Source organism: Musca domestica, unplaced genomic scaffold, assembly GCF_030504385.1.
Source record: "Musca domestica strain aabys unplaced genomic scaffold, Musca_domestica.polishedcontigs.V.1.1 177, whole genome shotgun sequence".
NCBI classification, from domain to species: Eukaryota; Metazoa; Arthropoda; class Insecta; order Diptera; family Muscidae; genus Musca; species Musca domestica.
Genome location: NW_026712235.1, coordinates 10,453 through 30,824, shown reverse-complemented (window position 1 = coordinate 30,824; position 20,372 = coordinate 10,453). Strand labels below are relative to the sequence as shown.

The window sequence follows — 20,372 nt, the reverse complement described above, 5'->3', positions numbered from 1 at the left end:
AGACCCTTTGTGGGGGAGGTACTTGATGGGGTGGGCAGATATTGTCGATTTTCGCCCCTGACCTAGAAAATCCTTTCTATTCTATGAGTAAATAAATTTCTGTGAAATATCGACCTTTATTGCCGAGACCTCCCCGCATCTCCGAACTCGATCTAAATGTGAAAATAATAATATTACGATATACCGAGTTTGGTCTAAATCGGATACTCCCCTCCAGAGTTATAATGCGCACCTGACTCCAACAAAAAATACTAAAGTGGATATGGATATGGATTTCTAGGGTCTAAAACCATAATATCGATGAGACACGTTTTGGTTGTATCAAATTCTATAACCCTCTGTAGTCATATGACTGAGGGTATAACAAGGACTACTGAAAATTAATTAACCCTTCTTCTTAATCCTACAAAGCCACTGACGAACAAAACTCATTACATACATTTTGTTAGAAAACTTAATTTGACATGTAATCAGTTGCAGTTTTATCATGGCAGACTATTAATTACCAAATCATGACTTTGTGTCATTAAAAAATTATAATTATTTTTACATTACAAATCATCATTGAACATTGTTTACACCAATAGCTGATAATATTCAAACACTAATTGTTTCATGGCAAAAGCCTCTATCATTATCAGAAAACCAATGCCAATAATTTGACTGGGCAATGCCAAAGTATTTAAGGACCCACCCAGAAAACTTTTATTCACATAATCGCCATAAATTTAAAAATTCTCACGTAGTTGTAGGTAAAAAACTTTTTCCCCTCTCAAATACTCATTTCTTTTCGTTTTTTTTTCTCTCTTTAGCCCAAATTAATACGGAAATATGGATATCCCTCGGAAACGCATACCGTAGTAACAAAAGATGGTTACATACTGGAAATGCATCGGATACCGAAAAAGGGAGCCCAACCGGTGCTGTTAATGCATGGCATATTGGATACATCGGCCACATGGGTGCTAATGGGTCCCAAATCGGGGTTAGGTAAGTGGCATGCAACACATGGCGACAATAACTTTTATATACACCTTTCAATTAAATTTTTAGGTTACATGCTATCCGATTTGGGCTATGACGTGTGGATGGGTAATGCTCGTGGTAACCGGTATTCGAAAAATCACACCAGCCTTAATAGTGATTATATGGAATTTTGGGATTTTACTTTCCACGAAATGGGAAAATATGATCTGCCAGCTTCGATTGATTATATTCTGACGAAGACGGGTTATGATCAACTGCATTATATTGGACATTCTCAGGTGATTACAAAAATAATATTTATTTGAATTCCTTGTTTTATTTGGATACCTTTTTTGGTTTTGTAGGGAACGGCTGTCTTTTGGGTGTTGTGTTCCGAACAGCCACAGTATGCCCAGAAAATCTTATCAATGCATGCCTTGGCTCCCATTGCCTATATTGCCGATATGAAGAGTCCCCTATTCCGCACTTTGGTACTGTTTTTGGACTTTTTGACGGTAAGGATGGTTGGTCAAAAGGTGGATATGGTTATGGCGAATATATATGTTTTTCAAAAAATTAATATGCTATAACCATGTTCCACTGTATTTTCATATGTGACATATGAATGTAGTAACGTTGTTTTCTTTTTTGTTTTAATTACGAAATTAGGCTGCCACACGCATGTTACGCATCACCGAATTTATGCCAAATACCAAATTCCTTGTCGAACAAACACAGGTGGTTTGTCATGACAATGCCATGACACAGGATGTCTGCTCCAATATTTTGTTCCTGGTTGCTGGTTACAATTCGGAACAGCTTAATAAGGTAAGAAGAAAATGTGTAATAATTATACCATTAAGGATATTTTTAGGGACTACGGGAAAAAATGTTTTCAAGAACGAATAAAATTGGAATTTTTAGGAATATTTTTGTGGGACCAAATTGATTTTATTGAAGAACATTTTCTCAAAGACCATTAGACCAATAAACGTGGACTGTTTAAAGAATATTTTTTCAATGACCAATAAACGTGGATTTTTTTAAGAATATTTTTTCAAGGACCATTAAACGTGGATTTAAAAAAAACATATTTTTTTCAAGGACCTTTAAACGTGGATTTTTTAAAAAAATATTTTTTCAAGGACCATTAAACGTGGATTATAAAAAAATATTTTTTCAAGGACAATTAAACGTGGATTTTTTAAAAAAAAAAAAATTTCAAACGTTTTTAAACGTTTATTAAAAAAAAAATATTTTGTCAAGGACCATTAAACGTGGATTTTTTAAAAAAATATTTTTTCAAGGACCATTAAACGTGGATTTTTTAAAAAAATATTTTTTCAAGGACCATTAAACGTTTATTAAAAAAAAATATTTTGTCAAGGACCATTAAACGTGGATTTTTTAAAAAAATATTTTTTCAAGGACCATTAAACGTGGATTTTTTAAAAAAATATTTTTTCAAGGACAATTAAACGTGGATTTTTTAAAAAAATATTTTTTCAAACGTTTTTAAACGTTTATTAAAAAAAAATATTTTGTCAAGGACCATTAAACGTGGATTTTTTAAAAAAATATTTTTTTAAGGACCATTAAACGTGGATTTTTTAAAAAAAATATTTTTTCAAGGACCATTAAACGTGGATTTTTAAAAAAAAAATATTTTTTCAAGGACCATTAAACGTGGATTTTTTAAAAAAATATTTTTTCAAGGACCATTAAACGTGGATTTTTTAAAAAAATATTTTTCCAGGACCATTAAACGTGGATTTTTTTTTAAAAAAAAATATTTTGTCAAGGACCATTAAACGTGGATTTTTTGAAAAATATTTTGTCAAGGACCATTTAACATGGATTTAAAAAAAATATATTTTTTCAAGGACCATTAAACGTGGATTTTTAAAGAATATTTTTCAAGGACCATTAAACGTGGATTTTTAAAGAATATTTTTCAAGGACCATTAAACGTAAATATTTTAAAAAAATATTTTTTCAAGGACCATTAAACGTGGATTTTTAAAGAATATTTTTCAAGGACCATTAAAGGTGGATTTTTTACAAAAATATTTTTTCAAGGACCATTAAACGTGGATTTTTAAAGAATATTTTTCAAGGACCATTAAAGGTGGATTTTTTACAAAAATATTTTTTCAAGGACCATTAAACGTGGATTTTTAAAGAATATTTTTCAAGGACCATTAAAGGTGGATTTTTTACAAAAATATTTTTTCAAGGACCATTAAACGTGGATTTTTAAAGAATATTTTTCAAGGACCATTAAAGGTGGATTTTTTACAAAAATATTTTTTCAAGGACCATTAAACGTGGATTTTTAAAGAATATTTTTCAAGGACCATTAAAGGTGGATTTTTTACAAAAATATTTTTTTAAGGACCATTAAACGTGGATTTTTAAAGAATATTTTTCAAGGACCATTAAAGGTGGATTTAAAAAAATATATATTTTTTCGAGGACCATTAAACGTGGACTATTTTTTCAAGGGGCATTAAACGTGGACTTTTTTTAAAAAAATATTTTTTCAAGGACCATTAAACGTGGATTTTTTAAAAAAAATATTTTTTCGAGGACCATTAAACGTGGATTTTTTAAAAAAATATTTTTTCAAGGACCATTAAACGTGGATTTTTAAAGAATATTTTTTCAGGAACCATTAAACGTGGATTTAAAAAAATATTTTGTCAAGGAACATTAAACGTGGATTTTTTAAAAAATATTTTGTCAAGGACCATTAAACGTGCATTTAAAAAAAAATATTTTGTCAAGGACCATTAAACGTGCATTTAAAAAAAAATATTTTTTCCCGTGGATTTTTTTTAAACGTGGATTTTTAAAAAAAAATATTTTTTCAAAGACCATTAAACGTGCATTTTTTAAAAAAAATATTTTTTCAAAGACAATTAAACGCGGATTTTTAAAAAAATATTTTTTCAAAGACCATTAAACGTGCATTTTTTAAAAAAAATATTTTTTCAAAGACAATTAAACGCGGATTTTTAAAAAAATATTTTTTCAAAGACCATTAAACGTGCATTTTTTAAAAAAAATATTTTTTCAAAGACCATTAAACGTGCATTTTTTAAAAAAAATATTTTTTCAAAGACCATTAAACGTGCATTTTTAAAAAAAATATATTTTTTCAAAGACCATTAAACGCGGTTTTTTAAAAAAATATTTTTTCAAGAACCATTAAACGCGGATTTTAAAAAAAATATATTTTTTTTCAAGGACCATTAAACGTGGACTTTAAAAAAAAATATTTTTTCAAGTGCCATTAAACGTGGACTTTTTTTAAAATAATATATTTTTTCAATGGACATTAAAGGTGGAGTTTTTAAAAAAATATTTTTTCAAGGACCATTAAACGTGGATTTTAAAAAAATATATTTTTTCAAGGACCTTTAAACTTGGATTTTTTAAAAAAATATTTTTAAGTGCCATTAAACGTGGATTTTAAAAAAATATTTAAGGGCCATTAAACGTGGATTTTTAAAAAAATATTTTTCAAGGACCATTAAACGTGGATTTTTTAAAAAAAATATTTTTTCAAGGACCATTAAACGTGGATTTTTTTAAAAAAATATTTTTCAAGGACCTTCAGACCAATAAACGTGGATTTTTTAAGGAATATTTTTCAAGGACCTTTAGGCCAATAGACGTGGATTTTTAAAGAATATTTTTCAAGGACCATTCGACCAATAAACGTGGATTTTTTAAAGAATATTTTCAAGGACCTTCAGACCAATAAACGTGGATTTTTTAAAGAATATTTTTCAAGGACCTTTAGACCAATAAACGAGGATTTTTTAAAAAATATTTTTCAAGGACCTTCAGACCAATAAACGTGGATTTTTTAAAGAATATTTTTCAAGGACCTTCAGACCAATAAACGTGGATTTTTTAAAGAATATTTTTCAAGGATCAAAATACCAATAAACGTCGATTTTTTAAAGAATATTTTTCAAGGACCATCCGGCCAATAAACGTCGATTTTTTAAAGAATATTTTTCAAGGACCATCCGGCTAATAAACGTGGCTTTTTTAAAGAATATATTTCAAGAACCATACGGCCAATAAACGTGGATTTTTTTAAAGAATATATTTCAAGGACCATACGGCCAATAAACGTGGATTTTTTTAAAGAATATTTTTTCAGAACCATCTCAACAATAAATTTGGGATTTTTTAAGAATTTTCTTTAGGAACATTTCGAAATATACACGAAAAACAAGGTTTTTTAAAGGACCATCAATATTTTACTACATGTCACCGATTTGGATGTTTGGGAAAATTATGATTCCCCTTACCCTTTTCTTCTCCCCAAAGTTACTTCAATTAAATTTGTCTTCTTTTCAAACTTCCAAGTGTCATTTGACCATCCATGACACGACTTCCTCTTCATGTGTCGACGACAATGTTGACTCTCATGTCACAATTTCCTAATTGAAAATTGAGACATGTGTATGATGATCATCCCCACCCCACCATCTCTCTACCACTGCCACTCTTCCAACTTGTATCCCCAAAAATCTGTAATGAAAAATTCCCAGCGGACCGCACAATTTAGGCAAATTGAAGCAATTCTATCACTGAAATGCCAATGGCGGGAGTGTAGTGAAGTGATTGTTGTCCTTTGTTTGTTGGCAAATAATTAACTGCCTACAAGTCGCTGTTGTCCTTGTACAGACATCGACACAACTACGAAAGCCACCACAACACAAATTAAGTTCCCGAAAAGGAAGAGCTGTTGTCCACTAAATGTCAGCAGAAATTTCCGCTTTTGCGTGTGTGGATGGGAATAAACTAATGGTATGTGTTCATACATCCATATACATATAAAGTGTTTGCCCTTATCCCGCTGTACCACTCCTCCTCGCTTTGCGAAAATATTTGTCACAGAAACACTCAACTGTTGTTGTTTTTGTTGGACAAGTGTGTGTGTGTGTGTGCGAGAGTACGTGTGTTTACGCAACATTGTCACCATAACATGACCCCTTACAGTGTTTACTGACAAAATATTTTCCGACCCTTCCGCTGTTGCCAAATTTGCCACCGGATCGTTGTTAGACCCAGATTTAGTTTCAAAACGAGACGAATGACTTATGGAAACCACACAAAGTGTCGTCGCATAACTGATAGTGTCATTACCATCTCCGGTGACCTTTAATATATCACCGACAGCCTGTGGCATTGGCTGGACTAATGTTAACCCATTAATAATTCTTAATGGGTGTTTTTTTTCTCTTTTTCTTTCTGGATAAACATAATATTTACAAAAGAAGGCAGGGTGGTGGTGGCTATCAGTTTGCTCGAATTCGGTCAACATTTATGTTTTTAAATAATGAGCTGTTTTCAAATTTGTAAAACAATATATAAAAGAAAGCGAAAAATAAATCATTAAAATGGTGAGGAAATTAACTAAAGGTTATTTTTTCTAAGGGGATGTGGAAGAATCTATCCTCTCAGAAATTTTGAAAATTTTCAGTGGATATTAAAATATCAAAAAAAAATATTTCAAATATTTCCAAAAAAAAATCTCTAATTTTTTAATACATTTTTTCAATACATTTAATACATTTTTGGTCAAAAACCGGGTTTATATACATATCCGGTTTTAATTTTTTCCATGGATCAATAAACTAGACTAATATTGAACCTTGGAAAAAATATGCAATATTTTATCTGCATTAATTGGTTATTTGATCCTTAAAAATATATTAAAAAATTAAAGGTAGAGGATTTTCAAAGATTATTTTTACAGCGTCCATAGGGCTGCTAATGGATATTTTTATGCATCTTTGTTTTAGGTTCTTAGAGGAACATTTTTTTTTTTGAAGTATTTTTTGAAGTATTTTTTGAAAGAATATCAGTTTTTGATTTTCAAAAATTATTCTCCAAGGACAGACCAATCCATATATATAAAAGAGTTGCGAAATAACTGACTGACTGATCTAGAATCAATGTTCAGATGAAACGGCTGAATTATAATTTTGAAGTTTTGCACGAGGGCCAGTTTTAGTGCGTAGGCGTGTGATAAGGCTGGTTTTCTGGATGTTCATACTTAAAGGATACGCAAACTACTAAAATGCACTAGAAATTTAATACTTTGTATCGGATGAATGGAATGAGCTAGAATTCGGAAATTTGCAATGGGAGTCACTGATGGAGTGCAGGAAAGGAAATTCGTACTTTTGGAAATTCAAACCTTACCGTTACGTAAAGTTCTAAAAACCACGGATAGAGTTAAAGTTAATTCGAAACTTGAAACAAACGGTAAATAATGTAACTAAAATCATCAAAGTATCGGAGGTACCGTTATATCGGAGCTGTGCAAAGACCTGGACCAGCATAGACAGTTTTCTGTCACAGGCTGTAGTATCCAGTACGAACTTCAAATATCAAATTTGAAACATTTCCGGTTATTAACGTCTCTAAAATCATCAAAATACCGAATATTGGAAGGTACCGTTGTATGGGGGCTATACGAAGACGTGGGCTTACACAGACAATTTTCTGTGTTAGGCTGTAGTATCTATTTCAAACTTCAGATACCAAATTTGAAATAATTCCGGTGAATAATGTCGCTAAAATCATCAAAATACCGAATATCGCGAGGTGCCGTTATATGGGCGCTATACGAAGACCTGGACGTACATGGCTCATTTACGAACTTAACCTGCCTACTGGAAAAATAAACATGTGTGCAAAATGTTAGCCTTCTATCTCAATTCGTTCGAAAGATAGCGTGATTACAACAGACAGACAGACGGACATCGTCGAAAATCGACTAAGAATTTTACGCTGATCAAGAATATATACACTTTGTTGGGTCTGACATGAGTATTTCGAGGAGTTACAAACGGAATGACAAAGTTTATATACCCTCCATAGTATGAAATTTGGTATGAAAATCAAGACTAGGAAGAAAGATTTATGTAGAAGGTGATGGTTTAGAAATGTGTACTAAGTGTGCGAACTGTACTAAATGGTACTAAATTCCGAACAGGTTATTTTGGGGTGAATGGATGAAGGCAATTTTTTTTAATTTTGGGTCAGATAGTACTTGAAATCTGAAATTTGGTGTTAGGGTCGCTGTTCATGTGTAGCCTAGACATATGGGGGTGGTTTCGGAAATTTATACTATAATGGTATGAAAAGTCCTGAATGGTACAATATCTGGTATAGGGCTGAAATCGTCAAATTTGATATTGAGGTCTCTGTTGGTATCTCGAATTGAGATATGGAGGTGGTTTAGGAAATGCGTTCTATATTTGTAAGAAAAGTACTAAATGGTACTGAATTTGGTATTGGGTGAAGGGATAAGGTTATGGCTGGAATCCTGAAAATTGGTATTGAGGTCTCTGTTGGTATTTGGAATTGAAGTATGAAGAAAATATGTACTATAAATAAACGAATAGTACTAAATTTGGTACTAAAGTTGGTAATGGGGGAAATTACAGAGCTGAAATCCTGAAATTTGATTTTAAGATCACGGTTGGTATCTGCGGCTAAGAAGTGGAGATTTTATTGAAAATTTTAAATTCCAATAATTTTTTTACTTGGTAAAGGGATAGAGGTGAAATCCTAAAATTTAACATGGATATTACTGTTCGTATCTGTAGTTGAGAAAAGTTGATGGCTCAGGAAATGTGTCCTATATTTATTCGAAAAGTACTACATGGTACTAAATATGATATTGGGTAAAAGGATAGGGCTGGAATCCTCAAATTTGATATTGTGGTCTCTGTTGGTATCTGGAATTGAGTTATGAAGGTGGTAATGAAAATATGTACTATAATTGTACGAAAAGTACTAAATAGTACTAAACTTGTTTTTACGTGAAAGGATAGAGCTGAATTTTATATAGATGCCACTGTTGGTGATTGTGATTAAGATATGGAGGTGATTTCGGAGATATGTACTATTATTGTTCGAAAAGTACTAGGTGGTTTTGAATTTGTCATTGGGTAGGTAGGATAGGGCTGGAATTCTCAAATTTGATTTTGAAGCCTCTGTAGGTATCTGGAATTGAGATGTGGTGGAAATGTGTACAATGATTGTACGAATAATTCTAATTTGTACTAAATTTGGTATTGGGTGAAGGATTAGATCTGAAACCCCGAAATTTGACATACATGTCATTACTGGTGTCTGTGTTTAAGATATGTAGGTGATTTCTGATATGGGTACTATAATTGTACTAAATGGTACTAAATTTTGAGGTCTCTGTTGGTATCTTGAATTGAGATACGGAGATGGTTTTGAAAATTTGTACTATAATTGTTCGAAATGTGGTACTAAATTGGGTATTAGCTACGTGGTACTAAATTGGATATTGGCTGAAGAGATTGAGCTGAGATACTGATATTATATATGGATATTACTGTTGTTGTCTGTAGTTGAGAAATATGCAAAATCGGGATAGATTTGGAATTCTGAAATATGGTATCAAGTGTCTCGGGTAGAGAGTGTAAGAAAATTATATCAAACAATTTGGGATTGGCGGTTAGGATAGAACTGGAATTTTTAAATTTAATATGAAGCCCACTGTTGGTGCATAGTTGGGAGAGAATGAGGTGGATTTGGGAATGTGTACTATGATTGTAGTAAATGGTATTACATTTTGTAATGGGGGAAATTAAAGAGCTGAAATTTTTCATAAAGGTCACTTCTGGTACCTAAAGTTCGATCAAATCGATTTAAAATGCATTCTTAATTTGAAAGTGTTTTCAAATATGCTCGAATCTGGCTTGGAATCCATTATGAATTTAAATAAGATCGGAAAAATCGTGTAACATATAGCAAAATCGGTGAGAGCAACGAACGTACGCAGGTTCCAGAGTTGTTACTAACAGTGAATAGTGAATAATTTTGAAATTGTGTGGGGAGGTACCAGAAAGAGTAAACCGACATATCCCATATTTAAATTGTATCTTTGATTGATAGAAATACTGAGATACACAAATGGAATGTTGTAATACTTTTCATTATTCAAAATTTTGACCCGTTGTGGGGGAAATACCAGAAGTAGTGTTCTGACATATTCCATCCTCGCATCTGGTTTTTTGGATATGTGCATTTTGTAAGAGATTCAAAATGTTGACCCGTTGTGAAAGAGGTACCAGAAGGAGTGGACCGATATATTCTACCTTCACACCAGACCTTGTGTTAATAAAAAATATTAGAATGAGTTAAATTTGAGGACAATCGGAATTTTATTTTACATTTTATAATAGTTATAAATATTCAAAATGTTGACCCTTTGCGGGAGATGCACTTGATGGAGTGTACCGATATTGTCCATTTTTGTACCCAATCTAGAACGAATTAAAATATTGAGATTTGCAAAGTTTGCACAAACTCGAATTTTCCTTTCTTTTTCTGTGAGGTAAATTATTTTCTTTGAAAATTTCGAACTTTTGTGGGGGAGGTACCAAAAGGAGTAGACCGATGGTTCCCATCTTCGAACTCGATCTAAGTTGGACAAAAATATGATGATGTACCACGTTTGGACCAAATCGGATACTCTCTTTGAGAGTTATCGTGCCCACCATCCAGCCAGACAGACAGACCGACAGACGGACACCCCAAGATCGACCTCAAATGTTCTGAAACGGATTTGGTTCAAATGGAACTAGAGTCTAAGACCGTTATTTCGATGATAATGGCCGAATCGATGGCCGTATTAAATGATATAGAGGGTATATATCAGCCATATGACTAAGGCTGTAAAAAATTAAAGTTCTGCAGTTTTGTACTTGGACCTCAAATTCCTTAGACCGATATATTTATATTTTATTCGCACATCATTGTTTATTTTATATTTATTTAAATGTTTTATTCCCTGTATTTTCCATAAATTACCTCCCTCACTAATTATGTCACAAATTTATTTAATTTTTCTTTTTTTCTTCCCCCATTTCAGACCATGCTGCCCGTTATGTTGAGTCACACACCATCGGGTGCATCGATAAAACAGTTGGAACATTTCGGTCAACTAATGAAATCGGGTCACTTTAGTAAATTCGATCGTGGCTATTTGCGTAATCAGCTGGAATACAATCGAATGACACCACCCGATTATGATTTGTCCAAGGTCAAAGTGCCAGTGGCCCTCTACTATTCGATGAACGATATGTTGGTGTCGACGACGGGTGTGGATCGTTTGGCACGTGAGCTGCCGCATGTTATTGACAAATATTTGGTGCCAATGGAAAAATTCAATCATTTGGATTTCCTGTGGGCCATCGATGTCAAGACGCTGGTCTACAATCGGCTGGTGAGGAACCTGAGACGTGTTGAGAATTACAAATTGAAACATGCCCAAAATTTGGTCAATATTCAGTTGCAACAATTGCAACAACAGCAGCAGCAGCGACAAGAGTTGGCCCACAATCAGCATACAATGCCGTTGCCGTTGCCGTTGCCATTGCCTGGTAGTGGTGGTAATGTTGCGGCAGTGGTACTCAATGGGAATGGTAATGGCAATGGAGGTTTGGGTGTTGGTGTTGGTGTCACCCGGCCACCCATCATGCATGTACCGCCAACTGAAGCGGCGACGACATTTCACCACCAAGGTGTAAATAATTTACCAGCAGCGGCAGCAGCTGCCGTGACATCGCCAACTGTCCAGAGCAATGTGTGAAATGCCGGATAAGGAAGTTAAGAGGAAGAAAAGAAGAAGAAACAAAAAAAAAAAACAAAAAAAACCCGTAAAACCAAATTGAAAACGTTTTTTTTGCCGATGACTCGGGAAGAAAAATATTGCCCGCAATATTTTTTGGCGCAGACATTGTTTTTGTTTTTTGGGATTTTGATTTATTGTTGTTTTTTTTTTGTGTGTTTTATATGAAAAAAACCGAAACCGTATTGACTGTGATGACCAACTTCTATGATCTATGATGCTGCTGTCTATTTTCGCCTCTTTGTCTCTTTCGATTTTGATTTTCATCGCTTCTGCAGTGATGATGTGGATGCTGAGCTATTGTGGATGCTGTTCTGATTCTGCAATATTTCTATTTCTGATATATTTATATTCTTTGTTTTTGTACTTGTCCTTGTTTTTCTTTCTTTTTCCTTTTTTTATATTGTCCTTTATTTATATATGTAAATGTATGTCGTAGTTTAATGTACAAAAGAAACTATTTGTTTAAGTTGTGTATGTATTTGTAGCGTTAGTTTGTTAAGAAGGTTTTGTTTATTCGACAGAACCAACAAAGCTTTGTCTTAGTTTGTAATTTTAGTTTTAGAGGACAGAAAACACAATTTAATGTATTTTTGTTAATATGTGTAGAATATTTTTATTCAATAAAAAAATGAGCAAAGAAGTGTCTATCTTTTAATCGGAGCTCTTGGTCTTAAGGCAAAAGAAGCCCCTCATCACCACGTATTCGATTTAGACAAAATTGTTCAGATCGAACTTTTTATTAAAAACAAGTAAAAAAGCAGAAAGTTCAGCCGGGCCGAACTTTGAATACCCTCCTACATTTGGAATGAATTTGGAAATTTTCAAAAAAAAAAAAAAATTTCGCTAAAAATTCTGTTACAATCTTAACAAGTAAAAAACATTAAGTTCGGCCGGGCGGAATTTTTAATACCCCCCACCTTAGGAAACACTAGAACCAATTATGACCCACAAATACCAACTTTTAGACATATTCGTGGGAAAATCATCAAATCCGAATATCAGCAAAATACCGAATATCGGAAGGTACCGCTATATAGGTCTATACAAAAATGTGGACCTATACATACCATATTTCGCCAACGGAGCTAGAACTCATTATGACCAACAAATTCCATTTTTTAGACAAATCCGTGATAAAATGTGACAAAAACCATCAAAATATCGAATATCGGAAGATACCCTTATATGGAGGCTATACCAAAGCGTGGACCTATACATACAGTGTTTCGGCGCATGAACTAGGGCCCATTATGACCTACAAATGCTAATTTTCAGACAAATCCGTGAAAAAATGTGGTAAAATCCTCAAAATACATGCAAAGTTTCGCCACCGGAGCTAGAACCCATTATGACCTACATATACCAATTTATAGACAAATCCATGTAAAATCCAATAAAGAAAGCATTAAAGTCGGGTGGGGCCGACTTTATGATACCCTACACCATTTTGCTAATTTAGTAGAGCTGCGCATAACAATTAAAAGTTTTTATGGGAGAATCCAATCATACACGCTATGCCGAAGTCAGAAGACTAAATATGCCGAAGCATTTGTATCTTTTAAATTCGGACTTGTATTGGCCATTTGGTGCACAATTTATTTGAAATCGGATAAAAATATATATGGGAGCTATAACCAAATCGGAACCGATCTCGATAAAATTTGGCAAAGATATTTCTGAGCTGTATTTCGTATATTTCCCTGAATATCGTTGTTACGGAGTGCATATTACGGCTGTGGGTAACAAATGTAACAAATCGGATGAACAATATATATGGGAGCTATAGCTATATCAGAACCGACCTTCACCAAATTTGACATACTAGCTTCTAGACTCAATACGGTCGTAAGTGCCAAATATCATCCCATTTGGGCAAATATTAGACGTTTGGTGCACAATCAAAGGTAAATCGGACGATGTTATATATGGGAGCTATATCCAAATCTCGATAAAATTTAGAAAATGTATTTCTGAGCTATATTTGATATATTTCCCCAAATATTGTTGTTACAGAGCACATATTATGGCTACGGAGGACAAAAATAACAAATCGGATGAACAATATATATGGGAGCTATAGCTATATTTGAACCGATTTCGGTCAACTTTGGCATACTTATTTTATTTTCAATGTGATCGTACGTGCAAAATTTCATACAATTCTAACTGATATTACACGTTTGGTGCACAATAAAAGGCAAATCGGACGAAGATATATATGGGAGCTATATCTAAATTTCGACCGATTATCTCCAATTTCGATAGAGTTCGTCCTTGGGTCAAACAAATGATTTGTGCAAAGTTTCATCTGGATAGGGCAATAAATGTGAACTGTACTTTGTTTACAAAAATACATGGACAGACGGACGGACGGACATGCATAAATGTGATTCTATGCAGATCATCAAAAGGAACTATGGGTCTATCTCGTTTCCTTTTGCCTGTTACGAACAAATGCACAAAGACATAAAACCCTGACCACCTTGTGGTGTATGGTATAAAACAAATATGGCAAAAATAATGAAAATACCGAATATCGGGAGATACCGGTATATGGGGACTATACCAAAACGTGGACCGATATATCTCATTTTCTATACCAACCATCCAAGACATAATACAAATTATTCTGCTAAATTTTGACGCTCTACTTCAAATAATGTGGGCTGTATCGTGATTTCAACAGACAGACGGGCAGACAGACAGACGGACATAGTTAAATCGTCTTAGAATTTTATGCTGATTATGAATATATATACTTTATGGGGTCTACGACGAATATTTAGGGATGTAACAAACGGTATGACAAAGTTAATATACCCTCCTTTCCAAGGTGGAGGGTATAAAAATACCGAATATAGCCATTATATTAGGGTCTATGCGAAGACGTGGACCTGCATAGGCAACCTTTGTCATAAGTCATTACAATATTTAAATACGAAAAGCGAAAAAAATTGGCGAATAATGTAACTAAAGTCATCAAAATACCGAATACCGTTGTATGTGGGCTATACGATATCTTGGACATATCTAGATATTTCTATTCCTAGGAGTAAAGTGCTTGAAAAGAACTTATAGTGTGGATTTTTAGACCATTCCATTGAAAAATGTTGCTTAAATCATCAAAATACGGAATATAGGGAGGTACCGTTATATTGGGGATATAAGATATCCTGGACCTATATAGAAGGGGATGAAGTTCTCAGAAGGAAATCCTTTTGTGGATTTTCAGACAGTTTTATTGAAAAGTTTGGCTACATTCATCAAAATATTGAATATCTGGGGGTACCATTTTAAGGGGGCTATACGATATCTTAAATTTATATAGACAATTCTTTTCCAGAGTATAAATCACTTAAAAGGAAGTTCTTGTGTTAATTATCAGAAAATTTCATTGAAAAGTGTGACTAAAATCATCAAAATACCGAATATTGGGGGCACCGTTGTATGGGGGCTATACGAGAAAAAGGGTAAAGTACTCAGAAATAACTTCTTGTTTGGATTTTCAGACAATTCATAAATCTACAAGATTAAATTTTCCAAACAATATTTGTTTGGCCCGAGGACGAACAATATTGAAATTGGTGAGAATCGACCGACTTCGGGTTACTTGTGACCAAATGGCCAATATCAGTTCAAATTACCTTAATTTGGAACACCCGGCCGAATTCAGTCTAGAAGCAATTACATCGTCAAAATCGGTTTAGATTTGGATATAGCTCCCAGATACATCTTTATCCGATTTCAGGTTTATTGTGCACCAAAATGTGTAATATCAGCCCAAATGGACTGAATTTTGGCACTTTCGACGGAATTCAGCCCAGAAATAAGTATTAAATATGTTTTAATATATGTTGATATGTATCTTCATAACAGATCTTGCATTAAAAATATATTTGGATGTGTGAAATTTGAAGAGAATTTGGATGCTTATTTCGCTTTCTTTGGATGCTTATTTCGCATTTTGTTTTTCACAATCTTGAACCCAAAGGGTGGGAGGTACCACAAGAAATGGTCCGATTTCTATCATCTTTATAACAGATCTTGTGTTAATGCGTTTTAAGAGCTTCGTGTTTACTTAAAATGATGACCCTTTGTGGGGGTGTACCAGAAGGACTAGACCGAAATATTCCATCTTCACACCAGACCTTGGGTTAGTAAGAAATAGAGAACCAGATGCTTATTTCTAATTTTGTGATCGTGTTGGTCATTCAAAAGTTCGACCATTTGTGGGGGAGGTACCAGAAAGAATGGTCCGATTTCCACCATCTTTATAACAGATCTGTGTTGAGGAAAATATTGAGATGTGCCAAGTCTGAATGGAATCTGATGTAAATTTCGCGTTTTAAGAGCTTCATGGTTACTCAACATGTTGACCATTTGTGGAGGTGGTACCAGAAGGAGTGGACTGAAATATTCCATCTTCAGGTTAATAAATATATCACGATGTGTGTAATTTAAAAACAATCGGCCTCTTAATTCATATTTTATAAGAGTTATAATTCCTAGGTCCTTGATGGAATAGACCGATATTGTCAATTTTAGTAACTAACGTAGAACTAATGCAAATATTAGGATTCGCAATGTTGGAGCAAAATCGGATTATTATTTTTCTTCCTATGCAGTAAACTATTATACCATGAGACATATGGCTGGAGAGAGTATATATCATATACCAAATCTGTATCAGGACATTGTGAGTCAATATAGCGATGTCCGTCCGTCCGTCTGTCTGTCTGGCTGGTGGGTACGATAACTCTCGAAGGGACTATCCGATTTTTCCAAACTTGGTACATCGTAATATTATTGTCAAACTTAGATTGAGTTCGGTCCTCTCCTTCTGGTACCTTCCCCACAAAAAGTCAACATTTTCATAGAAAATAATTTAAGGCATAGGAAAAGAGTGGATAATCGTATTTTCCTTCAAACTTTGCAAATCGTGATATTTGCATAACCGCAAGATCGGGTGCGATAATGAAAAAGATCGGACTACTCCTTCTAGTACCTCCCACACAAAGGGTCCAAACTTGGAATATCTAAAATGCGAAGAATGCATCAGATTCTCTTAAAATTTCACATATACAATATTTTTACCATTATAAAATCTGGTGTAAAGATGGAGTATAGCGGATCATTCCTTCTGGTACCTACGGGCAAAAAGAGGGGTGATCCGATATTGCTTCAACTTTGCAAATCCTAATATTTTCATTGCTAGGTCAGGTGCGGATGGACAATATCGGTCCTCTCTTTCTGGTACCTTCCACACAAAGAGTCGACATTTGAATAACCATGAATATAATTTAATGAACATAATTTGTGCCCGATTGTCTTCAAATTACACACATAACAATATTTGTTAACTCAAGACTGGTGAGATTCATCGGTCCACTCCCTCTGGTACCTCCCACACAAAGGATCAAACTTTTGAATATTCATGAATCTCAAAACTCAAAATTAACTCGCGATTCCATTGAGATTTGGCACATCTCAATATTTCCAAATATTTCCATGGTAGATCGAACCATCCTATCTGGTACTCCCCACAAAGAGTCAACATTTTTAAAAATTTTACTAACAAGATCTGCTGTGAAGATGGAATATATCGGACCACTCCTTCTGGTATCTCCCCCACAAGGATCAAGACTTTGAGTAACCATGAATAAGCGAAATTAACATTCGATCCCATTCAAACTTGGCACATCTCCATTAACACAATATCTGTCCTAAACATGGAGAGATCGGAACATTCTTTCTGGTCCCTCCCCCACAAAGAGTCAAAATTTTTTAAAATAAAACGCTTATAAGCCGCCATATAAGCTTCCAACTCTCTTCAAACGTCGCACATCCAAATATTTTTGCCAACGCAAGATCTGTTGTGCAGATGATATATATCTGCCAACCCCTTCTGGTACCTAACCTCCAAAGGGTCACAATTTCCAATATTTATATCTGTAACAACTTGCTCCTCCCCATAAAGGGCAATATTTTTAATAATCATAAGTCAAGGCTGGGGGTATACATCTGTCGGCAAAACCGACTGATACTTTTTAACATGTTCAATAGACAATTTAGTGTATGTAATATATGGTATACAGATATAGCCCCAAAAAAGGTTTTGATATCTGAGATCAAATTTTGTCTATGGATAGATATATAGATATATTATGAGCTATTTTTCGCAACATTTAATATGAAGCTTTGAAATTCTATAGAAAGCTTTGGATTACTTTGAGAATCGTTGGTTAAAAAAAATAATCATTTCGGCACTTATTTGATGCAGGCAAATATATATGGGTAAACTGATACGATTTTTTTTCAATTATCCATTTTAATTCGGCATCTTTTGGAGTTTTAAGTTCTTAAATCGATGTGGCTTTAACTAGCTTTGAAGTGCGTAGAGCTCTTCTTCGAAGAATATTTCAATGTAGATCACTGTTTTGAAGTAGAATTCATATACTTTAGAGTGTAGGGTATCGTCATGGCCCGACTTTTGTCCTCTCCTTACCCAATTTACTCTCGTATGCGTTCTTAGAATCTACTTTTCTCAAAATATACTAATTTTCTGTCAAGTTAGGCAAATAGTTGAATAAGGTGCCTAAAAGTATGCTTTAAATTTGTCTGACTCCAAATTAAACTTCAATACCAAATGAAATGCCATTTAAGCGTTTTTTGGAAAAACGTCAAAAATAAACACAATGAACTCGCACAACAAACAACCATGAGGTAAGTAATTACGTTAATTAATTTATTTCAAGTGTAAAACTTAACTAAACTGAAAACATAAACATGTTCAAAGAGAGAGAGAGAGATGGAGAGAGAGAACACATGACGTGCTAACACAAGCACATACATGAAAATACACAACCACAAGTAAAATAAGGTATTGTGGGGTATTTGACACAAAACGAGGAGAAGTGGACAACATACAGCTTGCACCACAATGGCAGTAAAGTGTGCACCGAGAATGCGTCTGAAGAAAGTTACTTAAGTGACATTTAATGAAAATAAAACTAAAACTGAATGAGTATCGTCGTCGTCGAAGTATAAGTATCGTAAAATTAGAAACTGTAACACAAATAGAAGCTACAACAATAATATCTGCCAGAAGCAAATATACAAAAACAACAATTTCCCACTGACAGTGATAAGTTTATTAAACTTCATTCTCTTTGTGTCAGGAGGAAAAGGAAGAGGCACTGTTGCACACAAGAAACTACTCAATTTACAATTTAATTCAGTTCGGCAATAGCGACAAGAAGAAGAAATCAACAACAGTTTTTGCAATCTAACAGAGGAAAACAAAAATTTTATTGCCAAAGCTGAGTAGCTCATTTTATTCACTCGACAGCTTTTAGACGCTCGTTAAATAGCATTTGCCAGGTTCATTCCGTCTTTCATTTCATGACAGTTTTAATTGTCTCCAACGTCTCAGCAGAGAAGCAAAAATGCATTTTATTTCTGAAATATTTTCTTGGAATTGAAAGTAGTGAAATGCTAAAGTTTATAGTTTATATTCTGAGGGGAAAAAGGCAAAGGATGGAAACTATATTCTAAACGTGACATATCTGTCAATTTAAAGAGCTGACAAAGAGATATTACTGCACAGGGCCACATTGATAGCACAAAGTTGCAGAACATATATTTGATTCCAAAAATCCCTCAAAAGTTTGAAGATTTTAAATTGGGAAAATTTTCAAATTACTATTAGAGGGGAGAGTTGAGGCGGACGTTCTTTTAAACGTTCACAGATTTAATCAAAAGAGTGCGTTTTAATTTATTTGATGATATTTTTGGCGATGTCTTAGATATACAAACATTGTGAGAAAGTTGTAATTTTTGTAAAAAATTAGGACTTATGTAAGAAGCGAAGTCGTCGATGCATTAATGCCTCACAGAAGGCATTTTTACCGTCAACGGTTTTGTAAGTAAAAAGAAACAAGGGGTTATAAAATACACCTCAGGAGGTCTGTATTTAAAGTAGTTACAGATAATGTTCTTTCCAAACAGAGCATCTCACAGATTTTCTGTAGAGACGCCTCTCAAATGTTTTATGCGGAAGGAAAACAGTTCTATTTTAGTAAAAACGCTCGGTTGTTTTGAAAATCTTTCCACATATGTATATGTCAACTCTGATTCCGACAAAGTATTTTTTTTTTTTTGTGTTGGAAGGGGGGCGTACCCAGATGCCCGAATGTGAATCGAAAGTAAATATTTTCTCCTCTGGCTACGTCCAACACCGGCTACGCGAACCAAAGTTTTTCCAAAAAAACATCTCACAGAGTTTTTTGTAGGGACCCTTATCAAACGTTTGATGAAAGTTATGCGGAAGGGACACAACTCTAGTTTAGTAAAAATTCTAGGATGTTTTGAAATTCTTTCCAGACTTGGATATTTTAAACTTGATTCCGGCAAAGTATTTTTTTTCTCGGGTCCGAAAGTTAAGATTTTCTTTCGTCCAACACCGGCTACGCGAATCACTCCAGCATTTAAATGTGAATAAATCTTTTGTGTCTCGTACCATCGCTCGTTATCTGTGTGATACTGGTAGCGAAGCCCGACGTCAAGGAAGTGGACGGAAGAAAACAGCAACATCAGCAGAAATGGTTCGAAAAGTAAGAAGCGACTTGATGGAAACCCACGTCGCAGTAGAGTTGTTAAGCCTGGCCGTAAGTGGTGAACTGCCGAATTTGGTTTTCTC

At 34.0% G+C, this 20,372-nt stretch overlaps 1 protein-coding gene across 1 annotated transcript in view; it reads left to right on the top strand.

Moving 5' to 3' along the window:
* LOC101897366 (lipase 3) overlaps positions 1 to 12,305 on the top strand; it is a 96,560-nt gene extending 84,255 nt beyond the window's left edge. The window contains exons 2-6 of the mRNA XM_059120776.1: positions 813 to 990; positions 1,054 to 1,265; positions 1,332 to 1,481; positions 1,636 to 1,794; positions 10,913 to 12,305. Of these exons, the coding sequence (XP_058976759.1) occupies positions 813 to 990; positions 1,054 to 1,265; positions 1,332 to 1,481; positions 1,636 to 1,794; positions 10,913 to 11,632 (1,419 nt within the window). The 3' untranslated portion in view covers positions 11,633 to 12,305. The remainder of the gene's footprint in view (positions 1 to 812; positions 991 to 1,053; positions 1,266 to 1,331; positions 1,482 to 1,635; positions 1,795 to 10,912) is intronic.
* The last annotated feature ends 8,067 nt before the right edge of the window (positions 12,306 to 20,372 follow it).